This window comes from Choloepus didactylus, chromosome 5, assembly GCF_015220235.1.
Source record: "Choloepus didactylus isolate mChoDid1 chromosome 5, mChoDid1.pri, whole genome shotgun sequence".
Classification (NCBI taxonomy): domain Eukaryota; kingdom Metazoa; phylum Chordata; class Mammalia; order Pilosa; family Megalonychidae; genus Choloepus; species Choloepus didactylus.
In genome coordinates this window covers 62,755,610-62,779,358 of record NC_051311.1, presented here as the reverse complement: position 1 = coordinate 62,779,358, position 23,749 = coordinate 62,755,610, and the positions used below count along the sequence as shown (strand labels likewise).

General features: G+C 41.6%; 1 protein-coding gene across 2 annotated transcripts; it reads left to right on the top strand.

Annotated features, from left to right (window-relative positions):
- Positions 1 to 5,568: 5,568 nt before the first annotated feature.
- On the top strand, positions 5,569 to 22,582 carry SMKR1 (small lysine rich protein 1). 2 transcript variants are annotated; one of them, XM_037837577.1, is made up of 3 exons: positions 5,569 to 5,784; positions 11,738 to 11,931; positions 22,441 to 22,582. In XM_037837577.1, the coding sequence occupies exons 1-3, from the start codon at positions 5,782 to 5,784 to the stop codon at positions 22,469 to 22,471; spliced, it is 228 nt and encodes a 75-aa protein (XP_037693505.1). In that variant the 5' UTR covers positions 5,569 to 5,781; the 3' UTR covers positions 22,472 to 22,582. The 2 variants fall into 2 exon arrangements, with proteins under 2 accessions (XP_037693505.1, XP_037693506.1); XM_037837578.1 differs by lacking the exon at positions 22,441 to 22,582 and adding an exon at positions 12,446 to 12,615.
- Positions 22,583 to 23,749: the final 1,167 nt, after the last annotated feature.

Genomic DNA, 23,749 nt, shown 5'->3' with positions numbered 1-23,749 from the left:
ATACAATCGTCTTCAAGATTCATGGGTTCTGGGTTGTAGTTTGATAGTTTCAGATATCTACCGCCAGCTACCCCAATTCATTAGAACCTAAAAAGGGTTGTCTATATTGTGCGTAAGAGTGCCCACCAGAGTGACCTCTTGGCTCGCTTTGGAATCTCTCTGCCACTGAAGCTTATTTCATTTCCTTTCATTTCCCCCTTTTGGTCAAGAAGATGTTCTCCGTCCCACGATGCCAGGTCTACATTCCTTCCCGGGAGTCATAGTCCACATTGCCAGGGAGATTTACTCCCCTGGGTGTCTGATCCCACGCAGGGGGGAGGGCAGTGATTTCACCTGCCAAGTTGGCTTAGGTAGAGAGAGAGGGCCACATCTGAGCAACAAAGAGGCATTCGGGAGGAGGCTCTTAGGCACAATTATAGGGAGGCCTAGCCTCTCCTTTGCAGCCAACAGTCTTCCCAAGGGCAAGTCCTGTGGCAGAGGGCTCAACCCATCAAACCACCAGTCCCCTATGTCTGTGAGCACATTAGCAACCATCGAGGTGGGGCAGGCCAATACCCCCACATTCTCCACCAGCTCCTCAAGGGGGCTCTGCATATTTTTTCCTTGTTTTTTTTCTTTAATTTTTTTTTTTTTAAATCAACTGTATGAAAAATTAAAAAAAAATTTTTTTTAATTTAAAAAAACATACAATAAAAGAACATTTCAAACAGACCATAACAAGGGAGTAAGAAAAAGACAACTAACCTAAGATAACTACTTTACTTCCAACATGTTCCTACTCTACCCCAAGAAAGCAGCCTAATATAGCAACATTTCTATGAACTTGTTCTGTAGGTCTTTTTTTATTTCTTTCAGCAATACTTTTTAGTTTTCAGTGTCCAAGTCTTTCACCTCCTCAGTTAAATTTACTCCTAGGTATTTTATTCATTTAGATGCTATTGTAAATAGAACTGTTTCCTTGATTTCCTTTTCAGATAGTTCATTATTGGCATATAGAAACCCAGCTGACTTCTGTGTGTTTATCTTGTATCCTGCAACTTTGCTGAATTCATTTATTAGTTCTAGTACCATTTATCTCTGACCTAATCTTTACTGTTTCACTCCTTCTGCTAACTTTGGATTTAGTTTGCTCTTCTTGTTCTGGTGTCTTCAAGTGTGAAGTTAGGTTATTGATTTGGGATCTTTCTCAATGTAGGCATTAAGAGCTACATACTTCCCACTGAGAGCTGCCTTTATTATATCCCATAATTTTTGGTATGTTGTGTTTTCATTTTTATTCTTCTCAAGATTTTCCTAATTTCCCTTGTATTTCTGTTTTGACCCATTGGTTGTATAATAGTGTGTGGTTTAATTTCTAAATATTTGTAAATTTTCCAGTTTCCCTTCTGTCATTGATTTCTAGCTTTATTCCATTGTGGCCTGAGAAAATATTTTGTATGAGTTCAATATTTTTAAATTTGTTAAGATTTGATTTGTGACCTAACATATGGTCTATCCTAGAAAATGTTTCATGTGCACTTTAGATGAATGTATACTCAGCTATTGTTGGGTGGAGTGTTCTGTATATGCCCATTAGTTCAGTTGGTTAATAGTGTTGTTCAACTCCTCTATTTCCTTTTTGATCTTTTGTTTTAGATGTTCTATCAATTACAGAAAGTGGTGTATTTGAAGTCTCCAACTATTATTGTAGAACTATCTATTTCTCCCTTCTTTCTGTCTTTTGCCTCATATATTTTGGGGCTCTGTTGTAAAGTGCATGTATGTTTATAATTGTTATATGTTCTTGCTAGATTGAACCTTTTATTAATATGTACTAGCCTCTTTTGTATCATAATCTTTTTTTATTTAAATTCTATTTTGCTGGCAATAATATAGCCACTCCAGCTCTTTTTTGATTACTGTTTTCATGGGATTATCTTTTCCACCCTTTTACTTTCAACCTCTTTGTGTCTTTGTACCTAAAATGGGTCTAATGGATCAAGGGGGTGTCAGTCACAAGGTTTTTACAATCACATGGTCACAAGATAAAAGCTATATAGTTATCAAAGATCATTATCAAAGATCAAGACTACTGGATTACAGTTCAACAATTTCAGGTATTTCTTTCTGGCTGTCCTAATACTCTACAACTAAAAAAGAAAATATCTATATAATGAATCAGTAGTGACACTCATTTGTTAAATCCTAACTTCTCCATTACAACCCCTCCCTCTCCTTTGATCATTCTCTCAATCTTCAGGGATATCTAGGCAATGACCATTCTAACTTCTTCACGGTGAAAAGAGGTGCTGACATTACAGAGTAGAGGAATAGAGTTGCAGTTTTAATATTAACTTTATTGAGGTACAATTTACATACAATAAACTGTGCTCATTTAAAGTGTATAGTTCAATGAGTTTCAACAAATGTATACACCTGTGCAGGACCAGCTTCATGCATGTGTGACCAGAGCAGTATCACAGGGCCCCTCTCAAAAGGGTCCCATGCTTAGTAAGGGTTTAGTGCTCTGAGTTCACTGTCTTGAAATTCTTAGTAATTTTATCTTTGAATTTGTATTTTGCAGATGAAGTCTGATGGGACAATGGAGCATGGTGGGGGAGGGGCACATTTGGAGCCTTAGCTCACATGAATTTCACAACTCCTGCCACCTCCCCCCTTCACTCCCCTACCACCCCCACCCTCCTGCCTTAGGGTGGGGTATGCCCCAGGGGTCTCAGGACAGGCAGACAGTGGTTGTTACATCTGGGCTTGGCAGCACTCCAGCACATTCAGCAGGCAACTGGAGAGCGTCTTACCCACCTTGATGTGAGTATGGTGCACATCCCGGCCTTAGGGGTCACTCATCTGCCATGGGTTGGAGTGGCAGCCTGTGGGAAGGGGAGACACCTAGAAAGAGAGTAATCCCTGTGTCCAAGGGGACACAACATTAAATAACAAATAAAAACAGCTTAAGTTGAGAGCAATCACAGGAAAAAGGGAAAAGGTTTGTATTTTGTTACCTTTAATGGCATTTTTTCCTGCTTCACCATATTTTCATTTTGCACTGAGTCCAGCAAATTATGCAGCCAGCCCCACACCCACATAAGTATCACCCCATCAAAGATACAGAACATTTCTATCACTCCCAAATTTTCCTCTTAACCCTTTGCAAAGGCAGTTGCTCAGAGGCCCCTACTCACCATGACATTCCCCCCCAACACCACCACTGCTCTGCTTTCAAGATGGCTGAATTTTACAACTTTCAGCAGAGCACTGGACCTCCGATCTGGAATTCAGGAAAGATCTGGAACTCAGGAAAAATAGGGCTGGAATACATTTGCAACTGATCCTGATAGGGGCAAGCCTGGGAGAACTGAGATGACCCAGAGAAGTCCCATCCAGGGACTAAGACAGGGGCCAGCAGAGAAGGCACAGGCAGAGGGCAGGAGACTGTACCATATCAAGGGTATATGGCCTCATGGAAAAATTAATAGACAAATCAGAAGTAGTTGGAACTTTTGTTGATCAGGGATTAGGGGAAACATATGAAAAAGGTACATAAACACTCGCTTTGAGAAGCCACTTCATCACTCAAGAGGAGGTGTTCCGGTTTGCTAAAGCTGTCAGAAATGCAAAATACCAGAAATGGACTGGCTTTTATAAAGGGGGCTTATTAGGTTTCAAATTTACAGTTCTAAGGGCATAAAACTGCCCAAACTAAAGGCATCAACAAGAGGTTCCCTCACTGAAGAAAGGCTGATGGCATCTGGAGTTCCTCTGTCACATGGGAAGGCACATGGCAACATCTGCTGGTCTTTCTCTCTCAGGCTCTGGTTTCAAAATGGCTTTCTCCAAAATGTCTCTGGGCATTTTTCTCTAAGCATCTCTCTGCTCCCTTCAAAATATCTCAGCCTTTTATCTTCTCCTGAAGGATGCCAGTAAACTAATTAAGGCCTACCTTAAATGGGCAGGGGTCACATCTCCATGAAAATAATCTAACCAAAAGGTCCCAGCCACAACTGGGTGGGTCACATCTCCATGAAAACAACCTAATCAAAAGGTTCCATCCACTATAGGACTGCACCCACAAGACTGGATTAAAAGATCATGGCTTTTCTGGGGTACATAACAGTTTCAACCCAGCACAGAAGTCAAACACCTTGCTCAGAGAATCTTTCAGGACCCTGCACCTGCTTCCAGGTCCAGCCTCTTTCCTGCACTGCAGCCCCACTGGCCTCCGTGCCCAGCTTGTTCTTGCCTTAGGGTCTTTCACAGCTGCTTCCTTGGCCTGCAGTGTCCTGCCCCCTGATCTTTGCATAGTTGACTCCTCTTTGTCATCCAGATCTCAGTTTAAAAGTCACCTCAGAAAGGTCTTTCCCATTCACTAATCTAAAATAGCACTCAGTCACATCACTTATTTTTTTCAAATATAAATTTCTTTTATTAGAGAAGTTGTACGTTTACAGGAAAATCAAGCAGAAAATTCAGAGCTCCCATATACCCCCCCTATTATCAACACCTTGCATTAGTGTGGTACCTTTGTTACGTGTCACTCAATTTTAATACATCTAATGTAATATGCCATATAGCACTTAACATTTTTTAAAGTCTGCTACTACTACCTGACCCCAACTCCCACCCCAAGAACCGCTTAAGAACAAGGACTGTGTCTCATTTGGGGCTGAATTCCCAGGGCCTGGCAGACAGACACTCAATAACTGTGCTCAGTAAGTGTAAAATAAAAAAGAATGACAGAACAAAAAGAAGATGGGGTCGCGTCCTCAAATTGCAGCCTTCCCCTGAGGGAAGGGAGATGTCCAAATAAATGAACGCACAAGGTTGAAGTGCAACTGCACCCACCGTATGCTTTCTTGCCAAACCCTCGCGGGGTATAAGAACTAACTTTTTGTTTTTCAGGGCCTTACTCGGTGCCTGAACCAGGCTTTTTTACAGCATTTTCCCATGTTACCCTCCCTTCAACCCTCAAAGTCCTTATTCCTATTTTCCAAAAGAGTTCACGGAGGCCCCGCTTATTTCTCCAAGGTGAGCCTATGAGTGGTCGAACTTGCATTCACCCTCCAGTCTTCTCCAAGACCGGGACAACATGCAGAAGCAGACCAAGGTCTTTTCCCGCCCTATTTGGCCCGCGCCCCGCCTCCTCGCCACGTATCCCGCCCGGCTCGGTCCCGGAGCTCGCCCGCGCCCTCCTCTCCGCCCAAACCCAGACGCCGCAAGGCGGAGCCAGGGATCCCGGCGCCCGCAGCCATCGCCGCCACGCGCAAGGTGCAATGGCCCAGCCAGCACAGCGCGGTCGGTTGCGGACATCCGTCACCGAAGCGAGCGCCGGCGCGAGCGCTGAGGGGCTTACCAAGCCCGCGGGAACCCGCCTAACAGCCGGACGTCTCGCGCGGGTGCCCTGGCAACAGGCAAACACTGCGCGGCCCCCGCCCGCCCCGCGCCCGGCAGCCCCCGCGGCTTCGGCGCAGCGAATCGAGCCGCCTGCCACCACCGGTGCGGCGGCCGCCCCGTGCCCGGCGTCGCGGAGGGCAGGGGCCGCTCGTTTGCCCGCAGAGGCAGGTTCCTCTGAGTGTCCGCTCCATCGCTGGGCGCCGGGAGAGCGGCTTCCTGCACCCCGCAGCCCGGGCTCGGGCGAAGCCGGGCGTGGTCCCTGCCTGGCGTCGGTTCGCAGGCGCGTGCGGAGGAGACGCCGCTCCCGGGTAATTCGCAGAACTCGGGCCAGTCTCTATTTCAGGACTGGGAACTGATGCTAAGCTCCTCTGGCCAGCCGAGAAGGGAATCACCATGGTAATACACGTTTTGTTTAAATATAAGACGTTCTCAGGCTTTCGCTCAATTAGTTTAATACCGTTTTAGCTCTCACTAAAATAAGTTACCTACGCGACGAGACCGGCTCCTTCGTGGTCTGTCTTTGCGTGGTGTCCAACCCAATGATCTGAACACTTGGCAGAAGAGGAGGGAGAGGGGTTTCCCAGGTATCAGTAAGATACCTGCAGGGGTGGGTTGGTGGGCTGCACATGCCGAAGGGGATAGCAAGCGGCAGAATCAGGCTGAGCCCTCTTTTTGTTAGTTGGTTGGTTTTAGTTCTTTGTTTCTGTTGAGCCACTTTCACACCCAGAAGATGCTTTATGTGTGGGAAGTAAAAGCGGGTTGTAAAGCCCTGTGGAACCCCAGGGCATCAGTACAAGCCAACAGCAACTGGCTGTTACGTTATTGCGGCTGCCGCTCTCGTCTCTGTGCAGGATTCTTCACTTCAGATTTAACCAAGTAGAAAATGAACCCTGGTGCGACCGTAGGGACTGCCGTCTGTGGAGCGGTGGTCCCTTCCAACCCCAGTTTGAGGAAAGGCTATCGGAGGAGACCATTTGTGCAGGGGTTTCTTGCATTTTATGCCCCAGTAAGGCGGCAGCATCCTTGTTTCCATCTCACCTCCAGGGCATTGGCTTACAGAGCTCCATCTTTAGCCTGACCTCTCTGGAAAACCTAAAACCTCCATTTCCACCATTCTGCTGGATTTTTCTACCTGAGAGCTGTTTCAAACTGTTCAAAATCCAAATTGTCTTTTAACTGCCATCTCCTCATCACTTTCCAGGGACACTCATTCTCTGGGCCTCAAACTTGCAAACATTCTTTTTCCTCAGCCCTCATGCAGTCATTGGCCTGGTCATTTGTGACCTGTTTCCCTTCCTCACTCTGGCTCTTCAAGACAAGCCCTCCTTCCCACCTGCTTGGATTCTGAAGCAGCTCACTACCTGACTGGCTGGTGTGCAGGGACTCTTGTTCTTCTGCCTCTTTCCATGCTAGTTTGATCTTTCCAGAACCACTCTGACCTTGTGGCCCCTGCCCCAAGTCCTCAGGGAGGCACTGTTACCTGCTGAACTCAGGTTGAGCTTGGCACTCAGAGCCCTTGGTAAAGGGGCCTCAACCTCTTGAGCTTTCTTTAAACACCAAATCATCTTCTCTGCCTTAAAAAATAACCTCCACACTCTCCACAAGACCCACATTCTTCTGCAAGCCTCCTGCACCTGCCCCATCTTGAGCTTATTGATCAGCTTTTCTTCAAGACCCAACCCAGAAGTCATCACCTTGAAGAGTATTCTGAGCCTGCCTCCTGCCTCCCTATTATTCCTTAAGTGCCCGTAACCCTTTACACCTCACTTACTGTGCTTTGCTTGTTTTGCGTTGGAGATCCTTACTCCTCACCCCCATTATACTATAGTGGAGAAATGGATTAGTTAAATCTCCACGTTCCTTCCAGTTAATTACATGTAAAAGTATCAAATAGATATCTCTCAATTTGAGTTGAGAGTCATCCCTTGGTTTCCCTGCATGGTTTATATTGCCATTTCCTTTCAGAGCCCGGGGAATTGTAGCAGAGTGTTTTAACAAAGCCACTTAAGCAGAAGGCTTCCCATTGCTCGCTTCATGAAAGTCAAACCTTAAACAGCTTGCAAGCCCTTCAGCCTCAACTTCTTTCACTCCCACACCCCACAACTGCTGGTAGCCTAAGAACCAGCCACATTGACCCCCCCCCTCTTTTTTTATTTTTTTGGTTGCTCTGGCTGTGCATGTTCTCTCGAGCTCCGAACCTTTGCACAGGCTATTTGCTTTGCCTCGGAATTTCCTACCTCTCAGCTCACTGGCCGCTCTTCAGGAACCCTTCCTTTATGCCCCACACTGGGTCAGCCTCCACTCTTCCTGTGCTGTCATAGTACCATGTACCCCTAGACTCTTCATTCACAGTGATTGGTGATTAAATGTTTTGATGACTACGTAGCTAGTGTCTTTCTCCCTCACTTGACTGTAAGCATCTTGAAGACAGTAACCCTTTTCTCTCCATCTAATATAGGACCTGATGCACTGTAAGTATTGTTAAATATTTACTGAATGATGGAAGGAACCATCTTAAAATTCAGAATAGCAGAAATCCACATAAGTTTTCTAAATCCTGTTTCTGGTTGCATCTATTTATTCATTCAATTAGCAAATATTTACCCATTCCTATAATATGCCAGACTTTGTTCTATGCCTTGGGAATTTAATGGTGAACTTATAGTGGTTAGGGAATTAAACAAACACAAACAAACGATGCTATTAAATAGCACAAAGTGCTTAGTGTAAGGAGATAGAAAGTGACACTTCTTGGGGTTTAGTGGGAGATAGTTACAGTTAGAGGGACCATTTGTACCAGCCCCCCTTGCCTGGGACAATCACAGTTTGTTTGTTGAAGTGTCTTGGTTTGGGCAATAAATTATATGGTCACCCTAGTTTTAGATAACAGACAAAGTGTCAGTGAGGTTATTGTAAAGAGATGATAATTTGAGCAGAGGCCTGCACTAAAAGGGATAAGTTATGTCCCTGTGAAGTTCTGCAGGAAGAACAAGGCTGAGCAGGGAGGAAGTTGGTGAATTTGGGAGATATAAGGAAGGCCAGTGTGGCTGGAGCCAAGTCGTCTTCATTAGGAAGTTTGGAAGATTTTTAATCAGGAGCTATGAGCTTTGAGACCAAAGGTTGCCAACAGCCATGTATTTATATTGAACCAACCCAAGGAATGGATTGGCCCAGTAACTGAAAAATGTTGTTCCCTTATAATAATTTCTTAACAGATTTGAGTTATAATTGATATACAATAAATTGCACATATTTAAAGCATACTATTTGGTAAGTTTGATAAATGTGTGCAGACAAACCATCACCACAGTCAAAATAATGAACATGACCATCACCTCCAAAAGTTCCCGTGTGCTACTTTGTAATCAATCTTTCCCTTTTGCCTCCCAGCCCTCACCATCCCCAGGCAACCACTGATCTGCTTTCTGTCTCTATAGATTAGTTTCCAGTTTCTAGGATTTTGTATATATCTATGGAATCATGTAGTATGTATGGTTTTATTTTTGGGTTCTGGCTTCTTTCACTCAGAATAATTATTTTTGAAATTCGTCCATGTTGTAACATGTGTCACTGGTTCATTCCTTTTTATTGCTCAGTAGTATTCCATTATATGTATACACCACAGTTTGTCAGCCTGCTGACAGGTCTTTGGGTTGTTTCTAGGTTTTTGGCTATTACAAATAAAGCTGTTGTGAATATTCATGGACAAGTTTTTGAATGGACATATGCTTTCGTTTCTCTTGGGAAAATACCTACTAGTGGAATGGCTGGCTTATATGTAGGCATATGCTTAACTTTTCAAGAAATGCCAAACTGTTTTCCCAAGTGTTTATATAATTAGATTTCCACCAGCCGTGGATGAGAAAGTTCCAGTTTCTTGACATCCTAACCAGTACTTGGTATGGTCAGTCTTTTTAGTTCGAGCATTCTAAGAGGTGTGTTGTGGTATCTTGTGTTTTTAATTTGCACTGCCCTAATGACTAATGATATTGAGTATCGTTTCATGTGCCTATTTGTCATCTGCATATCTTCTTCGGGGAAGCATCTTTGAATCGTTTGACCATTTTTTATTGGGTTGTTTGTTTTCTTATTGTGTTTTGAGCGTTCTTTATATATTCTGGATACAAGGCCTTTATTTGACATATTATTTGCAGATATTTTCTCCCATTCTGTGGCTTGCCTCTTCATTCTCTTAACAGTACCTTTTGGAGAGCAGAAGTTCTTAATATTGATGGCGAATTTATCAATTTATTCTTTTGTGAATTGTGCTTTTGGTGTCATGTCTAAGAAATCATTGCCTCACTCAAGGTCACAAAGATTTTCTCCTATATTTTTTTCTAAAAGTTTTGTAGCTTTTGGTTTTATATTTAGGTTATGATCCATTTTGAGTTAATTTTTTTATATAGCGCAAGGTTTGGATTGAGGTTCATCTTTTCGCATATAGATATTCATTGTTCCAGCACCATGTGTTGAAAAGATTATCCTTTCTCCCCTGAGTTGCTTGGCACCTTTGTTGGAATCAGTTGTTCATATATGTATATGAATCTATTTCTGGACTCTATTCTGTTCTGTCAATCCATTTGTCTATCTTGACAGCAGTACTACACAGTCTTGGTTACTGGAGCTTTATAATAATTCTTAAAATAAGGAGGCATTAGTCTTCCAACTTTGTTCTTCTTTTCCAAATTCCTTTGCATTTCCATATGAATTTTACAGTTTGTCAGTTTCTACACAAAGAGATGACAACTTTGAGTGAAAATGTCAACCTTTTATGTGAATTTTAGTTCTCAGAAGCCATTTTAGAGATTAAAACACACACACGTACACACACACACACATTTTGTTGCTCTTATTCCAGGTAAGTCAAGTATGGTTTACATGCAAAAAGTATAAAGTCATAAAGAAAGCCAAGACCTGGAATCTTTTAAGAGCTTATGGCGAAGTGTACATTCCACTGCCTGGGCACTGTTTGTTTCATCAAGAGGATTATCAGGAGACTGCAGTTGTCATATGGGGTTTCATATTGTTTGCTTTCACTTGGATTTTCCCACAGAAGTCAGGCACTGCATTGCAAGATACTTCTCTTCATTCCTGGATTTTGTCACTAGGAATGTACTCCATTTCACTTGGCAAAAATGTGTTTTAGTGTTTTTAACATAGTAACTATGTTTCCCTTTGTTTAGCTCGGGACATTTTTTAAGTGGAATGCTTGGACAGGATATCTATTTTGTATAAATATTTAGCCCTTGCAGAAGTCCTTGTTAATTTATACATTCCTCTCCTTCTCCTTGCCTAAAAGAGCCACTTTATTATAAATAATGTACTTCCAGTTGTTATTTTCTGTATGGGTAGGTCAGAGGGCTTAGCGAGGTTGAATTCATAGCTTTGTGCAGCTCTAGCAAAATTTGGAAATAGCTTCTCTCCAGTTGAAGATGGTATCCATTCATTTTTCCCAGAGGACATTGACCTCACAGTGTGGTAGTGGAAAGAGCACAGGCATTGAACCTGGTGGACATCCGTTCACACAGGAACCTTGCCAAGCCTCTGCTTCCCCGTTCGTAAGACAGGAATAATATCTACCTACCTTGAAATATCACTCTAGAGGTGATCAGGATAATGAAGGCAATCGTTTATCAAGTGCTTACTCCATGTCTGACACTACTAAGTATCTTGCTTAATCCTCATGACTGCTTAATGAGGTAGAGACTACTGCATAACAAGTGCCCAAATATATATATATATATATGCATCCTGATTATCTAACTTGTTTTTAAATTTTTATCATGAAAATTTCCAAACATACACAAAAATGGAGTAGTAAAAATAAGTCTCCATATATATATTTCTTACATTCAGAAATTAGCAAGAGTTTGCCTTTTTTTGAGAGAGAGAGAAGGGGCAACTACAGTATTTTAAAGTACATCTCACGTCTTCTGTCATTTCATCCCTACAGGTTTCAGTTTGCATCTCTGAAACGTGTGAACAGTTTCTTGCATGACTCAATACCCATTAGTCAGATCTAACAGAATTAATAGTAATTCCTTGACATAATCAAATTTCCCCGATTGACTAAAAAATGTCTTTTTGCAGCTTGTTCATTCAAATCAGAATGCAAGTGTGGCCCACACATAGTGTCAGCCTGGGTCTCTTAATCTGGGGCACTCAGTAAAGAGTTGCTGAATTGCATTTGACTACACATCCCACTCCTTGCAGAAGTTTTTTGTTGTTGCTGTTTTGATTTTTTCTCCTGTTAAGATTCTTTTTTCTTAAATTCAATAGGAAATGTTGAAAATTATATTGAGGTTATAAAAGCTAATTTTCCCTCGGTATTTATACTTGTCTTTAAAAGCCAGGTAAAGGGAAAAGAGGAAAAGGCCGGGGCAAGTCTCGCGGGAAGAAGCCAAAGAAGCCGGAAGTGGACATTCTCAGCCCGGCCGCCATGCTGAACCTCCACTGCATCGCGCACAACGTCGCCGACTGCCTGCAGCTGCGTGGCTTCCGTTGGCCAGGCGCTCCCAAGGGAAAGAAAGGGAAAAAGAAGACGTAAGTGACTGCATTTCACAACACACCTCTATTGCAGAGAACAGAATTTGGGGGAAGAAATCAGGATAATACAGATATTTCAAGCAAAATAAACTTTACTAAAGACAACTCGAAACTCAAGCTAAGGGTGCTTTTCTGTGATAGTTAATGATAAAGAAATGCATTGTACTTCATCAGCTGAGTCCAGGTATGGATCACCACTTTGGTTTTTTCAGAAGTTAAGGGGGAAAAAAGTCTGGTAATTCCTACACAGAGTGGTGGAATGAATTGACAGTACTTCAGAAATATATATATTATTATCGTAATTCTGGGTCAGAATTAAACCTTGCTCTCGGAAGGCAGTTCTGGTTTGCATGAGTTTTCTTTTGCCAAAGGAGGTTTCTTATTTAGAGGAGACTCGGCAAAAAGCACAGGATTTATTTATGCACATCCCTCTCTTGGGCAATGCTTCCTTTCCCCATCTTTTTCAGGAAAAATAATAAAAAGTATTTTGTTTCTATAATTCTCTTCTCAGCAGTCTGATTTCTTGTCTGATCTGAATTAACCTCAAGACTCCAGCAGACACTACGATTGATAAGTCTTTGCCAGGGCATATCAACGAACAATTAAAAGTAGCTGACAGCTTGTGTGCATGAGGGTTGGGGTATATGAGAACTCTGTACTTTCTGCGTTATTTTCCTGTAAACCCACAACTGGTCTAAAAATTTTTTTTAATTAAATAAATTAAAAAAAAAAAAAACACTGATGGTGTTCAGTGGTTGGGGTAGAGGCAAAAGCGGGCAAATCACTCATCCTTTTCTTCTTTCAATTTCACCTGACTCTTCTCCCTCTTTTTTCCATACTTTTATTTTCTCCCCACCTTCCTCAGGCTGTCTTTTTTTTTTTTTTTAATTCAGTTTTATTGAAATATATTCACATACCATACAGTCATCCATGGTATACAATCAGCTGTTCACAGTACTATCATATAGTCATGCATTCATCACCACAATCTATTTTTGAACATTTTCCTTACATCAGAAAGAATCAGAATAAGAATTAAAAATAAAAGTAAAAAGAACACCCAAACCATCCCCCCATCCCACCCTATTTGTCATTTAGTTTTTATCCCCATTTTTCTACTCATTCATCCATACACTAGATAAAGGGAGGGTGATCCACAAGGTTTTCACAATCACACTGTCACCCTCAGGCTGTCTTTTAAATTTGACTAACTTTGAGCCATGGAATCGGTGCTAGCAATTTTCCATGGTTTTCAGCTGGTATTCCAGTTTCTTCTTAGCCCTATGAGGAGACACTTAAATGGGAACTGCAGTTCTCTCTCCTTGGCCCGAAGGCCTGGAAGCTCCAAATATGAAACTTGGAAAGAAGGGCATTTTTAAGTGCAAACATCATCTCTGAGTCACTTAGCATTCCATCTCTGGCTCCCACTCTGCCTCTCTGCACGGCTCCCCATGTCCCCCCACCCCGACACCTGCACTGGGCTCAGACTGATTCTCTCTAGGCAACACCATTCCAGGGACATTCTTGTTTGTCCAAATTACTTATAATTGTGCCTCAGTTGCTTGTGAAGATCTCAAAGATTCATGGAGTTTGCTAAGAAAGCTGCAACTCTTGACTCAGGATTTCATAAATGTCAGAGGAAAAAGGACCTAAAAGTAGGATTGCCAGATTATATGGTATTTCTATACTTAACTTTCTGAGAAACTGCCCAACTGCCTTCCATAGCCTGTACCATTTTACATTCCCACCAACAATGTATGAGAGTTCCTATTTCTCTACATCCTCTCCAACACTTGTTATTTTCCATTTTTTTAATAGTGGCTGTTCTAGTGGGTGTCGAGTGTTATCTCATTGTGACCTAGATTTGCATTTCCCTACTGGCTAATGATATTGAGCATCTATTCAATTGCTTATTGGCCACTTGTATATCTTCTTTCAAGAAATGTCTATTCAAGTGCACTGCCTATTTTTAAATGGGGTTCTTTGTCTTTTTGTTGTTGAGTTGAATTTCTTTATATATTCTGGGTATTAAATACTTGTCAGATATGTGGTTTTCAAATATTTCTCCCATACTATAGTGTTCTTTTACTTTTGTGATGAAATCCTTTGATGCACAAAAGTTTTTAATTTTGGTGAAGTTCCTTTATTTTTTTCTTTGTTGCTCCTGCTTTTCGTGTAAAGTCTAAGAAACCATTGCATAACACAAAGTCCTAAAGATGCTTCCCTATATTTTCTTCTAGGAGTTTTATAGTTTGAGTTCTTATATTTAGGTCATTGATCCGTTTTTGTATATGGTGTGAGGTAGGGGTCCACTTCCATCCTTTAGCATGTGAATATCCAGTTTCCCCAACACCGTTTTTTGAAGAGGTTATTCTTCCCCAATTAAATGGACTTGGCACCCTTGTCAAATCAATTGGCCATAGATGTGAGAATTTATTTCTGAACCCTCTATTCTATTCCATTGTCTACATGTCTATTCTTGTGCCAATACCATGCTGTTTTGATTACTATAGCTTTGCAATCAGTTTTGGTGGGAAATGTGAGTCCTCCAACTTCTTTCTTCTTTTATAAAATGGCTTTGGCTATTTGGGGCCCCTTACCCCTCCCATATAAATTTGATGATTGGCTTTTCCACTTCAGCAAAGAAGGCTGTTGGAATTTTCATTGTGTTGAATCTGTAAATAGCTTTGGGTAGAATTGACTTTTTAATAATATTTAGTCTTCCAATCTGTGAACACAGAATGTCCTTCCATTTATTTTGGTCATCTTTGATTTCTTTTGGCAATGTTTTGTAGTTTTCCATGTATAAGTACTTTACATCCTTGGTTAAATTTATTTGAGAACTAGTTGCTATTGTAAATGGAATTGTTTTCCCTTGATTTCCTCTTCAGATTGTTCATTGCTAGTGTATAGAAACACCACGGAATTTGAAGTGTTGATTTTGTATCGCACCACTTTGCTGAATTTGTTTATTAGCTCTAATAGTTTTGTTGTGGATTTTTCAGGATTTTCTAAATATAGGATCATGTCATCTGCAAATAGGGAAACTTTTTCTTCTTTTCCAATTTGGATTCCTTTTATTTCTTTCTCTTGCCTAATTGCTCTATCTAGAAGTTTCAGTACAATGGTGAATAACAGTGGTGACAGTGGGCATCCTTGTCTTGTTCCTGATTTGGAGGAAAGCATTCAATCTTTTACCATTGAGTATGATGTTAGCTGTAGGATTGTCATATATGCCATTTATCATGTTAAAGAAGGTTCCTTCCATTTCTCGTTTTCTAAGTGTATGTATCAAGGAGAGCTGGATCTTGTCAAATGCCATTTCTGCATCAATTGAGATGATTGTGTGTGTATTTTTCTTAGTTCTACTAATGTGCTGTATTACATTAAACCATCCTTACCTAACTAGGATAAATCCCACTTGATCATAGTGCATCATTCTGTAAACGTGTTATTGGGTTCAGTCTGCCAATATTCTGTTGAGTTTTGCATCTATATTCATAAGAGAAATTGGTCTGTAATTTTCTTTTCTTGTGGTATCTGTATCTGGCTTTTGTATCAGGATGATGCTGGTCTCATAGAATGAGTTAGGGGGTGTTACCGCCTCTTCAGTATTCTGAAAGCATTTATCAGGATTGGTGTTAATTCTTCTTGGAATGTTTGGTAAATTTTGCATATGAGGTTTTTGATTACTGATTCAATCACTTTATTTGTTATTGGTCTGTTGAGATCTTCTATTTCTTTTGTGTCAATGTAGATAGCTCGTGTGTTTCTAGGAATTTGTCCAGTTCGTCTAGGTTATCTAATTTGTTGGTGTATGGTTGTTCATAGTATATACTTTAATCCTTTTTATTTCTGTGAGGTTGGTAGTAATGTTCCTCCTTATATTTCTGAATTTAGTTATCAGTGTCCTCTCTAGTTTTCTAGTTTATGGTCTAGCTAACAGTTTGTCTAATTTATTGATCTTTTCAAAGAACCAACTTTTGGTTTTCTTCATTCTCTCTATTGTTTTTCTATTCTCTATTTCATTTATTTCCCCTCTAATCTTTATTGCCTTCTTCTGCTCACTGTAGGTTTTCTTTGCTTTTCTTTTTCTGGATCCTGCAGTAGTGAGGTTAGTTCTCTGATTTGAGATCTTTCTTCTTTTTTAATGTAAGTTTTTAGTGCTATAAATTTCCCTCTCAGCACTGCCTTCACTGCATCCTGTAAGTTTTGCTATGTTATATTTTCATTTTCATTCACCTCAAGTTATTTCATAATTTCATATCTGATTTCCTCTTTAACCCATTGATTGTTTGAAAGTACGTTGTTTAATTTCCACATATTTGTGAATTTCCCATTTCTACCTCTGTTATTGATTTCTAGCTTCATTTTGTTGTGGTTGGAGAATATACATTGTATGATTTCAATATTTTTAAATTTATTGAGACTTGCTTTGTGACTTAACATATGGTCTATCCTGGAGAATTATCCATGTGCACTCAAGAAGAATGTGTATTCTGGTTTTGGTGCGTGCAGTGTTCTATATGTGGCTGTTAGTTCTGGTTGGTTTACTGTATCATTCAAGTCTTGTATTTCCTTATTGATCTTCTGACTAGATGTTCTGTCCATTATTGAGAGTGTTATGTTAATGTCTCCTACTATTAATGTAGAATCGTCAATTTCTCCCTTCAAATCTGTCAGTATTTGCTTCCTTTATTTTGGGATTCTGCTGTTAGGTGCTTGTATATTTATAATTGTTACATCTTCTTTTTGAATTGTCCCCTTTATCTGTATATAATGACCATCTTTGTCCCTCATAACTGTTTTTGAACTGTACAGCCACCCTAGCTCTTTTTGGTTACTACTTACATAGTATATTTTTTCCCATTCTTTCACTTTCAACCTACTTGTATCTTTGAATTTAAGATGACTCTCTTGCAGATAGCATATAGTTAGGTCATACTTTTTTATCCATTCTGCCAATCTCTGCCTTTTGACTGGAGAGTTTAATAGATTTACATTTAAAATCACAACTGATAATACAGATCTTTCTTCTGCAATTTTGCTATTTAGCTCTTGTGAGTCTTATACCTTTTTTGTCCCTCACTTCTGTTAATGCCTACTTTTATATGTATTTGATTTTTTGCGTTGTACCATATTTTTTGTGTTGTGTCTTCTCTTTTCTCTCTGGATATATTTTTCATCTATTTTCCTTGCAGTTACCACATGGTTAAGATTTAACATCCTAAATGTATAACAATCATATTTTGTTTGATAGCAAACTTAACTTCAATAACATGCACATATACTTTCTTATAGCTCTCTGGCTCCACACCTTTTTGTGTTTGTTACCACTTATTTTTTGTACATTGTATGTCCAAAAACATGAATTTATCATTAATTTTTATGCATTTGCATTTTAGCACCTGCAGGAAGAAGTAGAGTCACATACCAAATAACACACTTCAATAATACTGGCATTTATAATTATCTAAATGGTTACCTTTACCACAGGTCTTTCTTTATGCTGCTTTGAACCACTGTCTAGTTTTGGTTTCAGTCTAAAGAACTCCCTTTAGCAGTGCTTGTAGGGTAGGTCTAGAGGTGATAAAATCCCTTAGCTTTTGTTTATCTGAGAATGTCTTAATCTCTACTTCATTTTTGAAAGAAAGTCTTGCTGGATACAGAATTCTTAGCTGGCAGTTGTTTTCCTTCAGCATGTTAAGTATTTCAACCCACTGCCTTCTTACCTCCATGGTTTCTGGTGAGAAATCACACTCATTCTAATTGGGACTCCCTTGTACATAACACATTGTTTTCTCTGGCAGCTTTCAGAACTCTTCTCCTTATCCATTGCATTCAGTAGTGTGATCAGTATAGGACACTGTGTATTTTTCTTCATGCTTATCCTGTTGGTATTCTCTGGGCTTCTTGGATGTGCATATTAATGTCTTTTGCTAAGTTTGGGAAGTTCTTTGTCATTATTTCTTTGAATATTCCTTCTGCCCCGTTCTCTTTCTTCTTCTGAGACTCCCAAAATGCATATATTGGTGGATTTGATGGTGTACTAGAGGTGCCTTAGGCTATTTTTGCTTTTTAAAATTCTTTTTTCTTTCTGCTCTTCAGTCTGACTCATTTCAAATGTCTTGTCTTCAAGTTCACTGATTCTTTCTTTTGCCAGCTGCAATCTGCTCTTGAAACCTTCCTGGGCATTTTTTCCTTTCCAGTTATTAAGGTCTATCTCTTTACTTAGACTCTCATATTGCTCATTCATTGTTTTCCTGATATCCTTTAGTTCTTTCTCTGTATTTTCCTTCATCTCCTTGAACATTTTTAAGATCATTCTTTAAGAGGCTTTGTTCAATATGTCCACCTTCTCATCTTCTTTGTTGGTGTTTTTTGGATTTGTATCCTCTCCTTTGGATGGGTGTCATCATTTCCTGTTTCTTTGTCTTGTACATTTTAATATTTTAAAATGTTAACTCTGGGGTTTATTCCCTGAGATGCCTGTTTTTTTATTTTGTAGCCAGCTGGTGATAAGACAGAGATTTTCTTGAGTTTCAGCCCACCTATCAGGAAGGTCTGCCCAAGGCAAATGCAGTGTGCAAGGTTTTCCCTCTTTCTGGGTCTCTGTCTTATCCTGGGCTTTTGCTTGTCAGTTGTTTTGGAGTGCCACTCTTTATGAGTGTTTGGTTGTCCCCTCTGTTTCCCAGGAGACAGACCTCCCTCTCCCCCATGTTTGAAGCTGGCAGGCCTTTGCCCAGACTGTCTGCCTCTAGAGTTTCTTACACTCCTTTCTTGTCTCAAGCTGCTTTTGCCTGGAGGGCAAATTCTGGGAGGAGTGGCACAACTGAGAGGACTTTCCCAGCTGAAACAGGGCCAGGGACTCACTAAGGGGGTGCAGACCATCTCCAAGGGGATCTGGAAGGGTGCCAAGAGCTTCTTCAATAGGTCCCCAAAGCTAAGGTTTCCTGGCCTGCCCAGCAAATGCAGTCTTTCAACTAACTGTCCCTCACTGCCCTTAGGAAGTGCTGTATCTTTAAGGCTTCACTGCCACCATCCCTGTCTGGGGAGGGTTGTTTCAGGGATTATGGTCTTCAACTCCAATATCTCTGTTTAGTTCTTTGTTTAAAATTTCTATTTCTTTATTGAAATTCCCATATTTTTCATTCACTGTTTTCCTAATATCCTTTAGTCTTTTCTCTGTGTTTTCCTTTATCACCTTGAGCATATGGAGGATCATTTTTTTTTTAATGTCTTTGTGGTATGTCCAAATCCTGATTTTCTTCATTAATTGTTTCCAGATTTTAATCTTGTTCCTTTGGATGAGCTATCATTTCCTGTTTCTTTGGCTTGTAATCTTTTGTTGCACACTGTGCATTTTAATATTTTGAAGTGTTATCTATGTGATTTAGTCCCTTAGCTGTCTGTTCTTCAAGTTTGTGTCCAAATAGTGATATAACAGAGATTTCCTTGAGTGCCAGGAGCTAACAAAAACAAACAAATGCAAAACACATTGTTCACACTCTTTGGCTCTGCATTGACTAGTGCTCTCCCTCAGAGTTTAGCCCTCTTATCAAGAAGATCAGCCTGAGGCAAATGTAAAGTGTAGGGTCCTTTCTATCTTTTCTGAGCTTGTGTCTTGTTCTGGACTTGTGCTTGCTTATGGCCACAAGAATTCCCCCATTTACAGGAATTCGAATGCCCCTCTACTCTCTGTGAAGTAGAGTTTCTTCCTTCTGGGTGCTCTACGCATTTCTTAAAGCAGGTAACTCTTAGTCCTGGGCCACTTAGATTTAATTGTTTCTTATACTGCTTTAACTGTCCACAAGGTGCTTTTACCTATAAGTTCAAGTTCTGGGAGGTTGAGCCAGAGACAAGTTTCCTGGTTCAGTCTTTCAGTCTGCCACCCGATATATTGACAGTAACGTATATCCACTGCAGTATGCACATAGGGGTTACTTTACTCCTTCCAGAACAGGGCCTAGGGCCCACCATGAGAGCACAAGCTGGCTCCACACTACTAGTTTGTGTCCAGCTAGCGATATGACAGAGAGGGGTGGAGAAGGAGGCAGCAAGGGCTCCATGACCTACCTCAGTTAAGTAGCCTTTTTTGATTTGGTATTCACCCTGTTATTGCATTCCTTTAACTGTTTTCTGGAGCTCTGAGAAAGATGTTTCTGCCAGTTCTTGCTGGTTGTTCAAAGCTTCTATGGGGGGATGGAGCCCTGAGGTTTCTCACTCTTCCATCTTGATGGGGTGGGCTCTTGGCTTCCTTAACACCCTTGTCTCCTGACTCTCCTCCTATCTCTGACTGTTCCTTTAATGTCTGTCTTTTCTGCTCCTCTTCTTCTGGTCTCCATTTGTGTGTGATGTCCACAGGGTTCTCCCCATGGCCCTGCTCCCACCTTGCTCTGTACCACCCCCTTCCTGCTCCACTCGATTGGACTGGGCTTGGACACCTGGCTGTAAACATGAGCTGGGTGAATCAGGCTCTGTCCCTGGGAGACTTGAAGGGGCTGTGGACAATTCAGGTGGTGATATCTACAAGCACTTGGAAGTTTGGGAATAGGGTTCAGAGGAGAGGTGTTGGCCAGGGTGTAGATTTAGGCATCATCAATTATAGGTCGTGGTGAGAACCAAGAACTGGTAAGGGCAAGTGTGCAGAGATAAAAAGGGAGCACAGGGTTAGGAGCCTTGAGATTATTTCCCTTCATTTAGGGGCAGAGGAAAAAGAGGAGCTCTCACGGATGAAACAGAATGAGAAGGGCAAGAAAACCTTGAGAGATGCATTCCTGAAAGAAAAGGATGAGGGAATGGGAACGGAGACAATGGTCTGTTGGACAAGGGTCCCCCTTGTCTCGGGCTTCTCTGTAAAATAGGTAATGTGAGTAAAGTGGAAGGGAGGGATGGGGGCTTCAGCTGGTGGAAAAAAAAAATGGCACAGGGCATGGACCCCACATTGTATCAGAATTAAGGTTTGAGGCCCACCCAAGCAGACTGTGGCCCACATGTTCCTTCTCTCCTTGGTCCTGGGGGGATGCAGTGTGTGTCCCTGAGCTTCCGGGAGAACCCAGAGATGCAGCCAGTTTGCTACAGGGTCACTGGTGTGGCTGCATGCTCCTTGACGTTGGGCAGATGGGCTGGGTGCGTGGAGTGGTGTCACTGTCGTGTCTTGATAGTCAGAACTGACTTGAAGTTTGATTTTCCCCTCGCCTCACATTTCTCACCACAGAAGCCCTGCGTTGGCCATTGGTCTTTTAAAATACAAATATGATCACACCTCCCCCCTGCTTCACACATTTCCAAGGCAGCTCATTGCTCCTGGGATAGGACCAGACTCACCAGCACAGCCCACAAGCCCTGCCCGGCGGAGCCCCTGCCTGCCTCTCCCAGCGCTTCTCTGCCCCCTGCTCTCTGCTTTCCAGCCACTCCAGCTCCCTTCTGCCTCAGGGATTTTGCAGATGTTGTTCCCTCTGCCTGCATCACTGCTTTCTTGGTCTCTATTCCTCCTTCAGTTCTCAGCTTATATATCTGCCAAGAGAAGTTCTCCTCGAGCCCAGGCCAGGTTAGGTCATTTTGCCGTATATGCTCTTCAGCCTGCACTTCTCCATACTTTTGCAATTTAATGGTTAATTGTATAATCCGCTATTTAATGGTTCCCTTCCCTGCTAGACTATGGCTCTCTGGTGGTAGGGCTTGTGGCTTGTTGATGGCTTTCTTGTTCCCAACTATACTGCCACTCCTTGGCACATAAGTAAATATTGAAGGATTTTTTAACAAGCTACTTATGCTACAATAACAAAAACCCCCAAGATCTCAGTGGCTTAAAATAACAAAGGTTTGTTTCTTACTGAAGCTGTGGTTCTTCAGGGGCTGACTCAGAGGTTTATTTCTCGTTCAAGCTACATGTCCACTGAGGGTGGGCTGGAGGGTCTGTCCCATGTCATCGTCCCTCAGGGACCAGGCTTACGGAGCAGCCACCATTTGCAGGTTGCTGGGACAGAGGGAAAGCAAGAAATATAAATTGTACACAGGCTCTTAAAGGTCTCACCTGGAAGTGACACCAGCCACTTCTCTCATTTTATTGGCCATGGAGGAGAACTGGACATGTTTGTTGGGCAGCACTACGTATCTTAGGCATGTGTTGCTTTTGTAATAAATAAAAAAGACTCAGAAAACAATAAAACACATAAGCATCAATTGGTAGTGGGAGTTGGATTAAAGAAGAAAGAGGCAGAATTATCTGCATATGTTCCTCAAGGTTCTGCAGCAGGGTGCTTATGTTTTATTTATCGAGCCACCTATAGAGGTGTCCAAACCTTTCAAATAAGATGGCTATTCTTATTTTATTTTGATTAATGTGTAAGTTTGTCAAAATGAAATCCATAATTCAGCAATTACACTGCTACCTACTATAAGACAGCTATACTTCCTGCTTTCCCATGTGAAAAAGAAATTGTAGCATTTTTTTCAATTAAACAAAATCTTACAAACTCAGCCTTCCCATTTGTCCAAAGGCAGAACAGCAACAACAACACAAGAATCCCACTGAAGCGTGAGCAGTTGCCCTGTCATGGCTTCTTCACTTTGTCTCCCAGAGTCATGGAACTCATCAGGAATCCCCAGCACGGGAATCCCCTCACAACCTGCTGCCACTTCTTGAAGGTGCCCAGAACTAGGTGCACAGCCCTAGAGGACCCTAGGCCCATAGAGCAGAGCTCAGCCAAAGTTGGTTTCCGGTAGCTTCCACCCAGATCTCCCCATGCTGCCTCCATGGCTGCAGAAAGGTCTGTCTGCTCTGCCACATGATGGCCTCTCACAGCCCTGGAGACAATTCTTTGTGGAGAACTACTGCTCTTCTCCAAGCTAACTGTGCTGGTTTGGATGTATTATGTCCCCTAAAATGCCATGTTCTTTGGTGCAGTCTTGTGGGGGCAGACATATTACTGCTGATTAGGTTGGAACCTTTTGATTGAGTGTTTCCATGGAGATGTGGTCCCGCCCACTCAGTGTGGGTCTTTGATTTAATCACTGGAGTCCTATATAAGAACTCAGACAGAAGGAGCTGGTGCTGCAGCTTAGAGAGACATTTTGGAGAATGCTGTTTTGGAACGCAAGCTAGGAGCAAGCAAACGCCAGCCTCGTGCCTTCCCAGCTAACAGAAGTTATCCAGATGCCATCAGTGTTTTTCAGTGAAGGTACCCTACTGTTGCTGCCTTTGTTTGGGCATTTTCATGGCCATAAGACTGTAACTTGGTAACAAAATAAAGCCAATCTATTTCTGGTATTTTGCATAACAGCAGCATTAGCAAACTGGAACACTAACCACCTCAGGCTCTTCACCCATTATTTACTTGACGTGACCCCTGCTAGTCACCCTCTTCTGAATGCCACCAGTTTGTCATTGCCGCTTTAGCTAAGAAAGAGCCCCCACAGCTGGCCACATGACTTCACAGCTCAGTGACGTCTTGCTCCTGAAATCTGGATGTCAAACAATCCTTCTGAACAGATTCACTCTTCATTTCAAATAAATCAAGGATTTTCCAGCTTTGTCCTAGACCTCTGGAAGAGGTGGGGATGGGAAGGGCAGACATCTGCAGAGCAGCAGATATCCCCGAATAGGGCAGTGGTGGGGGGTTGACAGATGTGAACAAAGACTAAATTAGTCAGGGCTCTCCAGAGAAGTAGAACAGACAGGCTATATATGTAAATATTAAGAAATTTTTTGTAGGAATTGGCTCATATGACCATGGGGATTGGCAAGTCTGAATTCTATAGTGCTGGCCGCAGATTGGAATCTCTGTGAGGTGAGGTTTATTCCCCAGGAGAA